The 18,956-nt window shown below is 42.1% G+C and overlaps 1 protein-coding gene across 2 annotated transcripts in view; it reads right to left on the reverse strand.

Annotated features, from left to right (window-relative positions):
- Positions 1-18,956, reverse strand: part of snx5.S (sorting nexin 5 S homeolog) — a 40,496-nt gene that overhangs the window by 13,241 nt on the left and 8,299 nt on the right. Inside the window, exons 2-5 of one of the 2 annotated variants that reach the window (XM_041563935.1) lie at positions 8,063-8,162; positions 7,636-7,746; positions 6,824-6,945; positions 564-687 (exon numbers count right to left, since the gene is read on the reverse strand). In XM_041563935.1, the coding sequence (XP_041419869.1) occupies positions 564-687; positions 6,824-6,945; positions 7,636-7,746; positions 8,063-8,162 (457 nt within the window). 2 annotated transcript variants of the gene reach the window in all.

The raw sequence follows: 18,956 nt of genomic DNA on the forward strand, positions 1-18,956 counted from the left end.
GAGAATAAGGACAAATACTGAAGAAACAGATATTGGAACCCCATTAAGGTTCTTAGTGAAACATTATGTTCCATATAGCTAGAAGTGTACAAGATTAAGCTTGTTATAGTCTATATAACTGCCCTGCAATGAATATGCAAGAGTAATGTGTTTCACACTATAGGGAAATGACAAATACTATAGTTTGCCGTCCAAGATGGAGGAGATCTAACATGGACGGCAAAATGTCAAAGTACCTTTGCATTGGTGTCAGTTTGAATAGCTGGTGGTAAAACACTTGAATCATGGGAAATGCTGGAGAAGGCAAACTCTGGCACTTCTGTAGTTCAAATGTTTTACTACCAAATAGCAGAATGTACCATGTAGGCAAAACCTAATAAATAAATAAATATATATATATATATATATATATATATATATATATATATATATATATATATATTTATATATTTATTTATAATTATAAAATGCATAAGGGTATAAATACTTACTAACAGCACCAACAATAATGCAGCAGAACAGAGAAAAAAGCTCTCAACCACACACAGAGAAAAAGCACTCACATCTTGGTCGTATTCTAGGAATATGTGGAAGTTGGTGTCTTTGCATAAAATAGGCTGCGATGCTATCCTCTGCAGGAAAACTTCATGCACTGCCACAGTCTTCTTAAACACTGCCAAATACTCACTGCAAATGCAAAAAAAAAAAAGGTCAGATCCTGGGATGCAAAATGTATTTTCTGTAGAGAAAGAAACACCATTCTGGGGATCTCCTAAGCCCCAAAGTGTCATTTAGGGTTTTGGCTAAACTTGCATATACAGGTATGGGATCTGTTATTCGGAAAACCAGTTATCCAGAAAGCTCTGAATTACAGAAAGGCCATCTCCCATAGACTGCATTTTAATCAAATAATTAAATTTTTTATCAAACGATTTCCTTTTTCTCCGTAATAATAAAACAATACCTTGTAAATGATCCAAACTAAGATATAGTCGTTATTGGAAGCAAAACCAGCTTATTGGGTTTATTTCATGTTTGCATGATTTTCTAATAGATAATGTATGGAGATCCAAATTAGGGAAAGATCCGTTAAACAGAAAGCCCCACATCCCCAACATTCTCGATAACAGGTTCCATACCTGTATTTTATATTAAATAGTATAGAATGAGAGTAGATATTACTTGGTGCATAAACTGTTATGAAAGGGGACCCGTCACCCCCAAAAATTATTCAAAATCCTATTTTATCACATTAGACAAGCAAAATGAACTTTAATTACAAAATAATTATATTTGAATCTTGCTTCCTTCAGTCTGGGAATTCAGAATTATATCAAGCAGGCAGGAGCCATTTTGTGGACACTGTTATTAAGACAAGCCTTGCATCATCTCAGAATCTTATTTGTGTACCAGAATGGGGGACCTGATGTCCATCCCCATTAGGGTTGCCACCTGGCCGGTAAAATTGACGGTTGATCCCAATGTTATTAATTGGGAAAAAAGATAAATATAAATATATAGGAAGGTCAGTATTTTTTTCGCACCCGCTTCCAGGGGTCCTTTTATAGACCTGCCCCGCCGATGATGTCACAAAATGGGCGAGCAGACGCGACACTATAAAACCGGAAGTCGGATGCCGGCATTTGAAGGGGGCGGGCGTGGAGAGCAGGAGAAGAGCTCAACCAACACCCGCCCACGAGGAGCACTGCAAAGGTCAACCCGAACCAGCCCGACCTGCGGGTCCCTCGGGTATCGGGTCGGCCCGCACATCACTAGAGAGCAGTGACATCTAGGAAGTGCTGAATGGAAAGTGAAAGTAATTGTCTGCTCTGCCTCTATGCCTAAGGCATAGAGGAGAGGCAAGCAATATTTGATTGACAGCTGAGAATTTTAAGGGATCTTACAACAGCTATGAATGCTTTAATAAAAAAATAGAAATTGAATTTCATGTTTAATTTGAAAAGGACTTTTATTATACAGCTTTCTGTGTCTGAGTGACAGGTACACTAAGTTGTGTGTATTCATATGCAAAGGAGCTGACAGTTATTGAAATGAGTGAATGGGAGTAGAGATAACTTGGTGAATATATTGCTATTAAGTTGTGTGTATTCATATGCATGGGAGTTGCCAGTTATTGAAACAGTTAAAATGTTTTTACATTTATGACCGTAAACCCTCACGACCAGAACAATTGGAATGCAATATTTTGCCAATATATAGAAGCAGCTAAACCTGCAGGGATCCACAGGAGCAAGGAGCCCCCTAAAGACTCACTAGCTAGTGACTGAAAGCAAATCCTGCTGCTGACTGTAAAGATTTTTAAAAGATCCGATCCTCATCGTGAGATCACGATTATTTCGGAACAATCGTAAGAATTGTCCATCAACTAAAAAGACCAATTTGCCAGGAAAAGCATAGGACTGGCCAGATATGGGATGACTTTGACGTAGTTGGCCAGCTTAAATATATTGCAATATATGGACAAACAATCCCTGTTTTGTTTAAAGGGTAAGGCATTTTTCAATAGCAGTATGCACAAAATGTCTTCTGTCTTAAATATATTGATAATGGGTTGAGTGCAGAGGACTCTTGTATTTGACTAAACATAGATATATTGCACTGGGACCGACAAAGATTTTTTAACCTGGCCGATCAATTTCTTGACAGATGTCGGACGAAAAATCATAAGATGTACGATCGTTTGTATCCCACTAACCGCACGAAAATTTCGAAGGATTGGTCGGACTTCCGTAAAATCGGTCGTTCATCAAGAGAAATCTTTGCTTCTATGGGGAGCTTAAGGGTAATGGACGCTGTAGTCTAACAACAGCTGGCAGACATCACTTTGGAAGTTGCAGTTGTAAAACTAAGCCAATAAATTTAGAAATGTTTCCACTACAGAGATGCTAACTGCATGTCCTAACCAAGATCTGCCTTGTTTGCTTGTAAAATGCCAGTTCAAATTACAGGGAAAAAGAAGTGTTGTTATGTGTAGTACACTGCTTGGCAGCCCAGTATTGTCCAGATGTAAACACCTGGCAGAACCACACATTCCAGAACAGCATGTGCAGGCATCCTCATTCCCAGCAGGACACAGCTCCATGCACAATATAGAGAAAAGAAACCGGTAACTAACTAAAGACCAGCTGCCAAAAATGCAACTCTGCTTTGTGCCAATAACGACATCTGCTACACTGTGTCTGCCAAATAATCGATGTGCAGTTTTAGTTCTCAGTAGTACACAGACGCAACACCCCCCCCCACTCAAAATTATGATTCACAAAGATATATGAAAATTGTTGCCGCACCCTAAAGTAGCAGTTTCCAAACTGTAGAGCTACCGCCCTAGTGTTACTCAATGCAGTGGATAGGGGAGGATGGTTAAGATTTGAGAGTCTACGTCTCTGCTATGCAGAGCCGGGCCACACTGGCCAGGCGCCCTAGTGACCTGGGCAGCCGCAGCACCGGGTGAGCGCGCGCATGCGCAAGTTGATGATGCCGGCGAGCATGTGCATGTCAATGCCGGCACGCATGCGCAGAAGTGCCGATCAGCGTATGCACATGCGCAGAAGCGCCAATCATCGTATGGGGACCGGACATGGGGTAGGCGACGGAGCAGGTATGTAGCTTTGCGCCCTAGGCACGTGCCTACCCCTAGTTCCGGCCCTGCTGCTATGCATTTATGGCATACAGTAGAACCCCCATTTTACGGTTTTCAGGGGATCTGTGAAAATGTAAAACCAGGGAAATGTGTTAAAGTAACTTTTTCTTCAAGTACTGAAAGCATTTAAGTACGGAGTCCGTTCTACGTTGAGATGCTATATTTACTGTGTTAATAACAAGTAAATATTGCATTGCAGCATTAATGTTACACTATTGGGGGCATGTGCAAGGCCTCTCCGTCAGTCACCTACACAACCTAAAGCAATATGTGATTGGTGCATGACTTTATAAGGGGCAGAATAATCATAATGACCATTTACAGGCAGAGCCATGGCTAAATATACGTCTGTTTAGTATTTTAAACCTCTTTATTTCACAAATAATTAGGGATGCACAGAATCCACTTTTTGTGATTCGTGCGAATCCCCGAATCCATTGTGAAAGATTCAGCTGTATAACGAATCAAATCGGAATGCTAATTTGCATATGCAAATTAGAAGGGAAAGGAAAAGGTGGGAAAAATGTTTTTTACACAAAGTCACATGATTTTTCATTCCCACCCCTAATTTACATATGAAAATTAGGATTCGGTTTGGCCATGCACAAGGATTCGGCCGAATCCAAATCCTGCTGAAAAAGGCCGAATCCTGGATTTGGTGCATCCTTACAAATAATATTCATAGAGGGAAAAAAAGCAGATTTTGGGTACATCATGACAAAATGTTGATGTAAAATCCAGGAAAACAGGGAAACGCATTATAAATTGGTAGGACCACAAATAAAAAACCAGGGTACTTAAAGGGATACTGTCATGGGGAAAAAATGTTTTTTTCAAAATGAATCAGTTAATAGTGCTACTCCAGCAGAATTCTGCACTGAAATCCATTTCTCAAAAGAGCAAACAGATTTTTTTATATTCAATTTTGAAATCTGACATGGGGCTAGACATATTGTCAATTTCCCAGCTGCCCCATGTCATGTGACTTGTGCTCTGATAAACTTCAATCACTCTTTACTGTTGTACTGCAAGTTGGAGTGATATCACCCCCTCCCTTTTCCCCCCAGCAGCCAAACAGAAGAACAATGGGAAGGTAACCAGATAGCAGCTCCCTAACACAAGATAACAGCTGCCTGGTAGATCTAAGAACAATACTCAATAGTAAAAACCAATGTCCCACTGAGACTCCAGTTACATTGAGAAGGAAAAACAGCAGCCTGCCAGAAAGCATTTCTCTCCTAAAGTGCAGGCACAAGTCACATGACCTGGGGCAGCTGGAAAATTGACAAAATGTCTAGCCCCATGTCAGATTTCAAAATTGAATATAAAAAAATCTGTTTGCTCTTTTGAGAAATGGATTTCAGTGCAGGATTCCTCTGGAGTAGCACTATTAACGGATGCGTTTTGAAAAAAACATGTTTTCCGATGACAGGATCCCTTTAAGATTGAGGTTTCACTGTATGTATATATGACAATTAAAAGACTGTTTAGATTAGATATCTTATATATCTGTAAATGTATTATGAGCTAAGTAGGGCCTGAAAGAAGACATAACATTGTTCTGTAAGAATAGGTCACCTAGAGACCCCCTGCCCAATTGCTAGAACCAGACTCCAGTCCAGTCCATGAATGTTATTTTGAACACAAGCATTAACACTGGAGACCTCCTGGCTCGAGATCATTGCCAGAAATCACTGGGATGGAATCGGCCAGGCTTCATCATCACCAAAAACTACAAATGCCTCAGCTTCTCTGATAGGCAGACAGAGGTGGTAGAATTCTGCTCACACAGACAGAGGAATACATTTGCATAGCGAGAAGACAGTGAACAAAAGCATCAATGGCAGGGGATTCCCTTACAATCCAGGCAGAGTGCAACTGGATAGCACCTAAACAATGTCAAATACTTCTTCATTAAAAATACATCTGATGTCATTACAGTAAAGTCTACAGTCATTAAGGGGTATTGGCTGGCCCAGAATGCTGGCGGGCTGTTATTTTAATCTCCTTGGCATATGCAATCCTTCTAGAACATGGGATGTTTTATTTCAGTCCATTTTTTTGTGTTCTAAATTCAAACATCCAGATTTATGGCATAATGGGAACAGAGGAAGGAATGAACACACGATACAAGCATATTGGATTAAACAGCAAATGCACCTAGGGCTCACGCACGCTACATATCTGTAAGCACTGGTGTTTTGATTGACTGGATCAAGTCCTTCGACTCACTCACAGCTTGAAACATCAATGGCTAGACCAAGGTCTCAGTAGGTTGCAGTGCTAGCCTGAGAAATATTTCTTCTTTTATCAATATGACGTTCTGCAGCCAGCTGCTCCTTCTGCTATAGTGTCAGCCAAAGTAGAGATCTAGTGTATGAGATATTCACAAAGCATTTGCTCTTAGGAAGAGCCTAAACATACAAAAAAAGATCTTAATTTGTGCATTTTTACTGCCCCAGCTGCCCCTAAGGGCATTGCAACAGTCAAAACGCCATACATACTAAAGGCCTAAATATGCTGCTTGTTTTAGATGATAAAAAAAAACAAACAAAAATCCTATTTTTAGCAACTTTCATTTGCTATTATTTTTTATTTTTATAGTTTTTGCCTTCTTCCTTGTCTTTCGCAGCTTTCATATGGGAGCGACCCTTGGAGTCAAAAATGATAACCACAACTGCAAACTATTTCAGAATATCACACTTTACCCCAAACTAAAAGTTAATTTAAAGTGAACTACCCATTTAAAGTGAACTACCCATTTAACATAACAAAACATTCCTCCTGGAATTAAAAATGAAGCCACTCTATGTGAATCAGAAGCAAACTCTCTCCAATCATTCTTGCTTTGATAGACGTATAATGGGAATTTCAGACCAATTCAATGCTCCATATCCTTATCTTATTTTTGTTTCTGTCTGTCGGCCATCTGAAATATGCAAGTATATGGAACACCTTAACACTAAAATCAGTCTATAGCCAAAAGAGCTAGTAGCTGGGATAAAACTAATGGCCGCCGATATAAGCTTTGTAAATAAGTGGTAGGATGGGTAAAACAAGTTTTTTTCAGAGCTTTCCCTTAATATAATAAAATGCCAGAACTATTACATGTTGTCTATTAATCCTTGACCTTGAGAATACATTGTGAAATTTACCACTTACGCTTCCAATTCTTGTTTCACTTTGGCAAATTCATCCTTAGTCATGGAACCTTCGCCCTCTCCCAACTTCTGCATTTTTTCTCGGGGTCCATCAAAATCAGGTTTTGCTGGGGCTGGTGGAATCTGTTAAGAGAGGAGGAAAAGCATTGGCTAGTTAAAATAGGGTTGCAAAAGTGCTGCATTTTAGAGCCATATAAACTAAAGCTAGAAGCACATAAAGATTTTTCATACTTTTGGCCAATTTCTAAAGAAAGTGTGCCATTGTTTGCAGACCCAACAATCAGTGTGGCGGGTCAACATGTGGTTATTTGCACAACAATGAAGAATTAATATGCTTCTGACCCTATCTTGTATTAATCAGCAACCCTTGCTTCTCATGTCTGCATAAAGGTCCTTTAGATCAGTTATAGCCTGACCAGTTAGATTCTTTAATTTTGGCAAATACTATTACTTTTCTTTATGTTGAAACACATAATAAATGATTAGGAAGTGGTCTGCCATCTTTATCATCATCATTTGTTTATATAGCACTAGCAAATTATGCATTACATTAATTTATAACAACAAAAAAAGGCTTACAGAGTAAGAACAGGATTAGAGGGCCCTGCTCACAAGAGTTTAGATTCAAGAACAATTCTATCAATATATACCATTTATGGCACATCAACGGTTTCAGATGGAGGGGAGACAGTAGGTAACATAATTAATTTATTAAATGAATTATGAGCTAAATTCCTTCAACCAATGCTGCTTTCTCAACAACTGTGCAATGTGTCCTTTAGAAATAGACTGAGGCTTATTTGGAATACTTACAATCAATCCTGCATATTCTTCAGTCTCAATGAGTGAGTCATGTAGCCAGATAAAATCTTCATGTAGGCGAGTTACATTGAATTCGGGGCTCTTAAAATTGGGCAGTTTGGTCTGAGAGAAATAAACAAAGGCTTCCTTTAAATTGTTATACACACACATATCTCATACATTGCATACATTTCTGGTTTACAGACATGTTTGGTGGGGAGTGGGGTGGGTTCAGGTTCAAGAAGAAACACTGGTGGGGTTGTGTCGGATCACAAAAAACAGACCTGCACATGACTCTAATTCAGAGCATTTGTACCCACTTACTGAGCAAGAAACCACATTGGCTTTATAATCTGAATCACAGCATGTCTGTAACTGCATGATAATAATGTAGAATGCATTTATGCCCAATGAAAACTTTGAACTCTGGCATTATTACCTTTGTATGCACAGTAAACTTGACTTTGTCTCTCTCGCTGAGTGCATCCGGAATATCAATCTGCAGAGCAGGATCACTGTTTAGATCAACAGACACCGACCTATGCTGGAATGAGAAGCAAACATCTGAAGTCACAAAAATATTGGGCTATGACTTAAGAGCTTTGCATTTCCTTTTATTTACACACATGGTCATCAGCAAATACATTTAAATGCATTCCCTATGTCAGTCCTGCTTCCCGTAACGGAAAACCAGCATGAATTATAAGGAAATGGGTCTGAATGTGCAAACATTTATGAATACATTACATGCGGTCATGTAAAAAACTGTCAAAATATACCTGAATATACAAATATTTGATCTTCATTTCAACAATACTGATAAAAATGATATAACAAATATTTATTTACATTTTGTAGAGCACTGTGTAAATTAGCAAAAATGGAAATTGCAAAATGGAAAAAGTAAATACAGATATGGGATCCAGAAAGCTCTGAATTAAGGAAAGGCTGTCTCCCATTGACACCATTATTATCAAATAATCAAAATTTTTACCTTGTACTTGATCCAAACTAAGATATAATTAATCCTTACTGGAAGCAAAACCAGCCTTTTGGGTTTACTTAAAGGGATACTGTCATGGGAAAAAAAATGTTTCCAAAATTAATCAGTTAATAGTGCTGCTCCAGCAGAATTCTGCACTGAAATCCATTTCTCAAAAGAGCAAACAGATTTTTTTATATTCAGTTTTGAAATCTGACATGGGGCTAGACATATTGTCAATTTCCCAGCTGCCCCAAGTCATGTGACTTATGCTCTGATAAACTTCAATTACTCTTTACTGCAAGTTGGAGTGATATCACCCCCTCCCCCCCCCAGCAGCCAAACAAAAGAACAATGGGAAGGTAACCAGATAGCAGCTCCCTAACACAAGATAACAGCTGCCTGGTAGATCTAAGAACAACACTCAATAGTAAAAACCCATGTCTCACTGAGACACATTCAGTTACATTGAGAAGGAAAAACAGCAGCCTGCCAGAAAGCATTTCTTCTCCTAAAGTGCAGGCACAAGTCACCTGTCTGGGGGCAGCTGGGAAATTGACAAAATGTCTAGCCCCATGTCAGATTTCAAAATTGAATATAAAAAAAATCTGTTTGCTCTTTTGAGAAATGGATTTCAGTGCAGAATTCTGCTGGAGAAGCACTATAAACTGATGCGTTTTGAAAAAAACATGTTTTCTGATGACAGGATCCCTGTAATGTTTACATGATTTTATATTAGACTTAAAGGGATACTGTCGTGGAAAAACATGTTTTTTTCAAAAGGCATGTGTTAATAGTAATTCTCCAGCAGAATTCTGCACTAAAATCCTGTCTTTTTTCTACTTGGGTGCTATTCTCATGTCAACCACTAGGTAGGAAGCACAACTTGGGTCATGGTAAAATACAACTGGAAGGGGAGAAACAATAGCTGCCTCAAAGCAGTTCTATTATGCAGCACTAGCTTCTTCTCAAAGCTCCGAATCAGGCACAATGCATGGAGATAGCTGCCTCCAGCTCAATACCTAATTTTGGAATCAAGTGCAAATGAACAAAGCATGGTCAGAGAGGCTCTTGGAAAAAACCAGTCTTATGGTTCCCATACACGGGCCAATATAAGGTGCCAACAGTTTAAGGATTAAATTGGCATCTTATTGGGCAGTGTATGGGGTCCTCCAACGGGCTTCCCTTATCTATATTTGTCTGAAAGTAGGCCAGATGTAGGTATAAAAATCTAGTTGGATCAATGACCACATCATTGACCTCCTGTATTCTGCTTGTTGTGAGCCAATCGTTGGGCCCTAGGGCCCACAGTTGGATCTGCCCGATATCACCCACCCCAAGGTGGGCATATCAGAGAGCAACTTGCTCATTTAGCAACCTCATCAAATGAGTGGATCTCTTATGTATGGCCACCTTTAAACATTGGACATTATTAATGGGACCTACAGGTAGCGCCCCATACTACGGATACCAAAGTATGAGTCTACTAATGCTGTCCAAAAAAGAACATTAGAGCAAGACTTAAAGAAAAACTGAAGCTTAACAAAGAAGCAGATCAGAAATGCTACACATCAGAGTGTTATTCATGATCTCGGGGGTGCAAGAGCAAGCCTTTTTAGCGCCCATTTCCTAAGTACAGTAGTTGCATCCCAGTGCAAGCTTCCATTGTGCTACAAGATTGATTAGTAATTAATTCAGTCGCATTGCATGGCAGCTCAAAAAACAAGCACAATTTGCATCAGAAATGAATAATCCTTAAGGGATACTGTCATGGAAAAATATGTTTTTTCCAAAACGCATCAGTTAATAGTGCTGCTCCAGCAGAATTCTGCACTGAAATCCATTTTATTATATATTATATATTTTATTATATTCAATTTTGAAATCTGACATGGCTAGACATTTTGTCAGATTCCCAGCTGCCCCAGTCATGTGATTGTGCCTGCACTTTAGGATGGAACTAATTTCTGGCAGGCTGTTATTGTAACTGAATCAGTCTCAGTGGGACTTGGCTTTTACTATTTTACCTGGATTTTACTAATGAATGCTGTTCTTAGATCTACCAGGGAGCTGTTATCTTGTGTAAGGGAGCTGCTATCTCGTTACCTTCCTATTTTTCTGTTGTTAGGCTGCTGGGGGGGGGGGAAGAGAGGGGTTGATATCACTCCAACTTGCAGTACAGCAGTAAAGAGTGATTGAAGTTTATCACAGCACAAGTCAAATGACTGGGGGCAGCAGGGAAATTGACAATATGTCTAGCCCCATGTCAGATTTCAAATTTGAATATAACAAAATCTGTTTGCTCTTTTGAAAAATGGATTTCAGTGCAGAATTCTGCTGGAGCAGCACTATTAACTGATGCGTTTTGAAAAAAAAACATGTTTTCCCATGATCGTATCCCTTTAATCAAGCAGAAAATAAGACTGAAAAGAAGGTTCACTTATCATAGAAGTTGATGCTACAAGGGCTGAAAATATTTTGAAAACCACCAAAGTTTGCACAGCCTGTAGGATTTTCCTTTCCACCCAACAGATATCTGAAAGCGACTTGATTAGATATGGAAGGTCCCATACAAGGGACAACCAGTCAATAATTTAAATCAATTCAAAGCAATGCTTGATTTATATCTTTGTACTAGTTATGTGTGGGTCAGGAAAAATTCAACCTGCACCCGACCCTAAACCATAAAATGTTGCCACACTAGGACCCCACCCGATCCATATTATGTTGCTCTGTATGCTATTTCTACACAAGCCTCTGGTTCCAAGATAAAAAATCTTTTGGTCGGTAGAGGAGTGTACTTCCCCAGTCTGACCCACAATCAACCCTAAACCCTAACCAGTGGTCAACCCAAGATTCGCCATGGGTTTCAGGTCAACCCACATATCACTACTGTGTGTGTGCAGGAACTACAGTAAAACCCCAGACCAGAAAAACATCAGTGTAAAATCAGGGAAAATGTATTATGCATAATATACAGATGGGACCACAAAAAAAACACATTTTAAAACAAGGGAAAACTTAAAATCATGGGATGTAAAATTGAGGTTTCACTGTACTCTACTCCTTGCTCTGACAATGTAAATACAAAATTGTGCTCACTGTAATAAATCGTAAATCTCTAGATTTGCATCATCAAATATCCAATTAAAACCTAAATATTCATTACAACTTTCTATACATTGGCCTTCTCCTGCAGAGAATCTTTTACCTCTTCAGTCAATAATAATTATAATAATAATAATAATAATAAAGGCATCTGCCAGACTTATACGCTTCACCAACTCCTCTATCTCTGCCATTCCCTACAGCAGTGATCCCCAACCAGTAGCTCATGAGCAACATGTTGCTCCCCAACCCCTTGGATGCTGCTCCCAGTGTCTTCTATGCAGGTGCTTATTTTTTCATTCCAGGCTTGCAGGCAAGTTTTGACTGCATAAAAACGAGGTTTATTGCCAAATATAGCTTTCTGTAGGCTGCCAGTCCACATAGGGGCTACCAAATAGCCAATCACAGACCGTCGTTGCCATCCTCAGGAACTATTTTCATGCTCATGATGCTCCCCAACCCTTCTTACATTTTTTTTTAACAGTGTTTATTTTTAATTTCCAAAAAAAAAGGGGGGGTACAGAAGGAAAGAAGGGGGGGTTCCAGGTACAATCTAATCACAGTTTATGTCACAGCATACAGCAGTACTTACAGACAAATCGCAGTGCACATCCATACAGTAGAGACAGGGTTGGATACAATCAATGAATCCCTAGCAAACCTTGGTATTCGCTAAGAGTTGGCCTCAGGCCATTCATCCCAGATCTTCCCATATTTGTTCGGGCACCCTCTAGCTAGATACGTCAGTTGTATAAGTGGGAGATTTTTATTTATAAGGTCCAGCCAAAACTGAAGGGAGGGCGGCTTAGGGTCCAACCATTTCATAAATAAAGCTTTTCTCGCATAGAACAACAGTGAACGCCATAGGTCTCTTTTGGCATTTAGGGGGACAATCTCATCTATCACCCCCAGTATACAGACTTGTGGAGACATTATTTTGGGGAAGGTAGTTTTGTCTTGTATATGGGACATAACCCCATCCCAGTATTTATTGATTTGAGGACAACTCCACACCATATGAATATAGCCAGCCTCATGCTGGCTACACTTCGGGCAATAGGACTTAGCCACCACTCCCATGCGGCTCAAGCGTAATGGTGTGATATGTATTCTATGTAACGTTTTGAATTGGATAAGTCTGTCTCTAGTGGCAATAAGATACTGATACGCCTTATCTGTGCCCTCCTCCCACTCCTCCTCTGTCAAAGTGGGGATATCCACATGCCAAGACGCATACGCCTTGGCGAATGGTGAGGGAATTGTAGATAGCAATTTCCCATAGAGATTAGCAACCATTTTCTTTTGGGTTGGCGATCTAAGGGCCTCTAAGAGGGGTAATGTGGTCAGGGTCACTCTGGGTGACGCAAATTGCGTAACAAAGGCATGCCTAAATTGTTGATATACTAGGGGGTGAATTTGGACTCCAGGATGAGTCAGTAGCAATTGTTCCCTAGTGAGCAATTGTCCTTCTGGTGCTGCATCGCCCAGAGTTTTGATCCCAACTTTTGGCCAGCACATATAGGTCAATAGTTGTTGGAAGTGGGGGAGGTGTGAGTTTCCCCAAAGGGGCAGATCAAGTGTGAGTAGTGGGTTCCCTAGGCGAGCAAGCCGTAGAGTCACAGTCCAAACCTTGTGGGGAGTGGTGAGAATCGGGTGACGCACCCGGAGGTCTGCTGCTTTCCTATAAATTATATACCTTAAGGATTCAATCGAGCCTGCCAAAGTAGCTTGTAATTGAAAGTTAGGATTATTGGGGTCTGGCATGAGCCACCAACCTACATAGTATAATTGAGAGGACAAAAAATAAAATTGTAGGTCTGGGAAACCCAGCCCCCCTTCATTAATTGGGGCCTTTAGCTTGGATTTAGCAAATCTCGGAGATTTGTTTCCCCAAATGAACGAGGACTGCAGTTTCTCAATCTGTTGGAATACAGTTTTAGGGATGTACATAGGAGAATTGTGAAGGATGTACAAAAATTTTGGCAGATATATCATTTTTATCAAGTTGATCCTCCCCCATGTAGTCAGAGGAAGGTTCTCCCATTGCTTAAGTTTGAGCGCCATACTGTCTGTAACCGGGGTAAGGTTGAGTTCTGTATATTTAGCGCTATCCCTCACCACCACTACGCCCAAGTACCTGAAGGAGCTTACCCATCTCAGGGGGGATGGAGGGTAGCCAGAGGGGTCGATGCCTTCATCTATCGGGAAGATGCTAGATTTCTCCCAGTTCATGCGCAGACCTGAGTATCCTCCAAATTCATCTATAATTGCTAACGTTGACTGTAGCGATGGGCCAGGGTCACGTAAGTACAATAGCACATCATCAGCATATAAAGAGATACGCTCCTCCACCCTACCCAATTGTAAGCCTACAATAGTGGGAGCAGTGCGTATTAAAATAGCCATTGGTTCTATCGCCAAGGCGAAGAGCAATGGCGAGAGGGGGCATCCCTGGCGAGTGCCACGGCTTAGGCGAAAACCGCGTGACAGTACATTATTGACAGTGATGCGGGCTTGGGGGTCATGATACAGGAGTCGCACCCATGCGATGAACCGGTCACCTAGGCCAAACCTCGCCATTACTTCCCACAGATACGACCATTCGACCGAGTCGAATGCCTTGGCCGCATCCAAGGAGACCACCACCCTTGAGCCTATTTCCCTATGCACTGCAAGTATATTAGTGTAAAGTCTCCTAATATTAATATCTGTCGATCTCTCTGGCATAAATCCAGATTGATCTGAATGTATTATCTCAGCTATGACAAGCTTCAGCCTATTAGCCAATATTTTGGCCATGATTTTAGTGTCTACGTTTAGTAGGGAAATCGGCCTGTATGATCCGGGCAGCAGTGGATCTTTGCCCTCCTTATGGATGACCACTATCGTGGCCTCACGGTAGGAGAGTGGGAGGGAACCCTGGGCCATCGCATCACTAATAGTTCTGTGCAGATGCGGAATTATTACATCTGCATTAAGCTTGTACCACTCGGCCGGGAAGCCATCGGGACCTGGTGCCTTGTTTGCGGGCATAGAGTTAATGGCCAGTGAGACCTCACTCACAGCGATCGGGGCATTCAGCAGCTCTCTCAGATCATGTGAGAGTCTAGGAATGGGTATACTGTCAAGTTACCTACTTAGCTGGGAGTGGTCGTTAGTAGTTTGCGTAGTATAAATGTCCTGATAATAGGTGGAGAACACTTCAGCAATGCTATTGGGATCTGTGGCTATGTCCCCTGTGGCCATCCGGATCCTGGGGACTGCCATAGAGACAGATTGCGTGGATGCCAAATAGGCCAGCAATTTCCCATTTTTTTCCCCTTTGTCAAAGGTGCGCTGGGTGGCATACAACAATTTCTTCCTAGTCGCTTTAATTCTAGCCCTTTCCAGTTCAGCCTGTGCTGCTTTATACACCTGGAGGTTGGGAGTGGAGGGGTCTGCTATATATTGGGCCTCTGCCCTAGAGGAAGCATTTTGTGTTGCTTGGATTTCCCCAGCAGCTGTGGCTCTAGCACCCGCTACGGCACTGATAAGGGTACCTCTCATTGTGGCCTTAAAAGCAGGGCCGGATTTACATAGCGGGTGCCCCTAGGCCCACTGCCGTTTGTCCCCCCCTGTCCCCTACCCTTTATACATGCAAATTTTCATGGAGATTGTATCTCCTGCTCATCCCCAGTGTTTTTGAACCAATGTGGGTGTGGTTGGCAGCATGCCGCCCCCCTAAAATCCTGCCACCCTAGGCCCGGGCCTAGGTGGCCTTCCCACAAATCCGGGCCTGCTTAAAAGCATCCCACACCACAGGAGGGGCTGCAGTTGCAGTGTTTAGGTCCCAGTATTCCGCTACAGCCTTAGCTGATGCCTCCGCCACTGCATCATTGGTCAGCCACAGTGGGGATAATCTCCAAGGTTTGGCCTCCCTAGGGGAGAGTAATCCTAGCGTGACGAACAGGGGAGCGTGATCAGAGACACCACGGGGTAAATATTGCGCCGTTCGCACATATGGTAGTAAGTCACTGGAAGCAAGGGCCAGGTCTATTCTGGACATGGTGTTGTGTGTGGCAGAATAGCATGAGAACACTCTCTCATCTGGGTTTTTCCAACGCCATATATCAGTTAGTTGCATGGCCTCTGCCCACTGCGACAGTTTGGGATTATGCGGTGAGGTGGTGTTGAGCCTGTCCCTATCTGCCGCCATTGTTGCATTAAAATCCCCCATTATCCATACGGGCGCTATCGGGTGTCTGGCCAGGGTAGTAATCACCAGGTCTAACAGCGAGGATGCCAAAGGCGGAGGGGCATATAAACTAATTAGGTTAATAGGCTTGTTTGCTATGAGTAGGGACAGTACAACAAATCTACCATACTGGTCCGTCGTAAGATGAAGTAACTCAGCTGGCAGATTTTTCCTGATTAGGATTGAGGTGCCACGAGCATGTGTGGAAAAGGTGGAGTTATACATATGCGCTACCCAAGGCCTTTTAAGGGCCAACAACCGCTGTCCTACCAAGTGTGTCTCCTGCATCATTAAGATATGGGGTGAGTGCTTCCTTACGTAATCAAATACCAGGGCACGTTTAAACCTCGTATTTAAACCCCTGACATTCCAAGTCATAATACTAAGTGACTCCATTGCAAACTGTAGTGGAATCAGTGATGCTGATGAAAAATGTACCGAAAGGAGGCCATGTACCTGTGAGTGGGGATGGGGATGGGGTAGGGGGGTAACATGAACAAAAACTACTTACATTCCCGTCGAACTTCCCTACCTGCCGGACAACTTGGCAGGTCTCTGATCCCATAACTTGTGCACCTAACTTGGTTACAGGAAGTGGTCAGTTGGCTCCAACCAGCCTCCGCTAGTTTGATAGGTCATCTTTGGGTTAAGAGAGCAGCCCCTTCGGCACTACATATGAGGCAACCCTCCAGCAGGGAGGCAAAAGACTGTGTGAAGGGGTCTTAGCGAAACCTCCAGCCCACCCGGTTGTCAGAGGTTCCTGGTGCCTATCGCAGTAATATACGGGGTACCCAGCCCACCACCCAAACAGCAATTTGAGCAAACAGTAGCATATTAACAGGAGGATCAACAGCAACAACAAAACATAACATTCAGCACACCTGCTCCTGGAGACCGTCCGGTTATGTTCCTGGGGTCTGCAAAAGTCCTAAGGCAATTGCGGGTCTCGGGGGGCCAGGCTGCTTTACGGGCTCGGTCACAACCCTCGAGGGCCAAAGCAGCGCCCCCCGCCCTCTCGTGTGCGCTCATAGGCCCATGATATAATCCAGAGTTCCAAACTTTGGCCCATCCCGCAAAAGATAGTGGAGCTGGCAGTCCCACATACGCATAGTCCTCTAAACTCAGAGAAAGAAGTAGGATGGATAGGTAGTGTGAGGGAGGAGATCAGGCCAACACCCAATACTCCGCCACCCCAGTTCTGGCTAGTACATTATTCCCAGCCCCATAGCCTCGGCTGAGACGTAGGCGTAAGCAATAGAGACAGAGGCCAGCATATATAACGGTAGATTGGGGGGAGGGCGCCTGCCAGATGTAGGGCTATGACCTTAGGGGGCACTGGCCTGGGTTGGACAAGATAACGTACTCACGTCTCCCTAATGGCGGTCCTCCACCTGCAAATTACGAAGACCCCTAGTGTCCAGCCACTCCGATGCCGCCTGTGGCGTTGTAAAGAATTGCGCTTTGCCATCAGCTTGTACTCGCAATTTGGCCGGGTATAACATTGCGTAAGTGAGGTTTGCTTCCCGCAGCCTGCGTTTGACACCAATAAATGCTGCGCGCACTTTCTGGAGGTCCGCAGAATAATCCGGGAATAGGTGAATCCGGGTATTCTGATAGGTTAGCTGAGGTTGTTGGCGAGTGGCTCGCAAGACCTCGTCACGATCTCTGTAGTTCAGGAGTTTGAAGAGGAAAGGGGGCAGCGGCCTAGCAGGCACTCGGTGAGCACGCTCCACAACAAACTGAGGTGAGAGTGCGGCCCCTGGGAGATGCTCCCGGATCCATTGCTCCATAAAGCGCGCAGGGTCCTCCGCCTCCACTTTCTCTGGGAGACCGATAACCCTTCTTACATTTGAATGTGGCTCACGGGTGAAAAAGGTTGGGGATCCCTGCTTTAAGCACTACTGCTCATGCCCCCGCTGTCCTCATTCATTTGCATAGAATTAATCTGATTGGATGTCAGTAGGGTTAAAGGGGTGGTTCACCTTTAAGTTAACTTGTATGTTGCTACTTTTCAATTGGTCTTCATTACTTATTATGTATAATTTTTTAATTATTTGCCGTTTTCTTCTGACTCTGTCCATCTTTGAAATGGGGGTCAAATGCTCTGTAAGGCTAAAAATGTATTGTTATTATTACTTTTTATTATTCATCTTTCGATTCAGATCCTCTCCTATTTATATTAAAGTCTGTTATTTAAATCAATGCATGGTTGTTATGGTAATGTTGAGCCTAGCATCCAGACTGCTAAAATTGCTTACTGGACAGCTTCTGAATAAAAAGCTACATAACTAAAAAAAAAAAAAAACATAATAAATGAAAACCAATTGCAAATTGTCTCAGAATATCACTCTCTACATCAGTGATCCCCAACCAGTAGCTCGCAAGCAACATATTGCTCTCCAACCCTGTGGATGTTGCTCCCTGTTGGCCTCAAAGAAGGTGCTCATTTTTGAATTCCAGGTTTGGAGGCAAGTTTTATTGCATTAAAACCAGGTATACTGCCAAACAGTGCAATGTAGGTTGACAATACACATAGGGGCTACTAAAAGGCCAATTACAGCCCTTATTTGGCACCCAGAAACATTTTTCATGCTGGTGTTGCTCCTCAACTCCTTTTACTTCTGAATGTTGCTCACGAGTTGTAAAGGTTGGGGATCCCTGCCCTACAGTAATGATAAGGGATTAAGCATCTCTCAAATAAGTAGTGTGCCCTTTCTCCACCCTGAAACAAGTGTTATTATCATATTCTGTAATCATAACCAGTTATTAAAATGTCCCTAAATGTTCGTGTTTTAATCTAACCTATTATTTTGACCAAAGTCAGAAAACAAGTCCAGTAACTTTTTCAGGAAAGGAAACTGAAATGGAGAAATTAAAAGAAGAACCAATTTCTGGTTTTAAAACCTTCTGTTCTCACATGGCTGGGCACAATTTTCACAATAAAGCTTCAGTGCATTTACGGTACCTTTGCATGTTATTATTAGAGAACTTGCAAATCATAATTTCTTT

This window comes from Xenopus laevis, chromosome 5S, assembly GCF_017654675.1.
Source record: "Xenopus laevis strain J_2021 chromosome 5S, Xenopus_laevis_v10.1, whole genome shotgun sequence".
NCBI lineage: Eukaryota > Metazoa > Chordata > Amphibia > Anura > Pipidae > Xenopus > Xenopus laevis.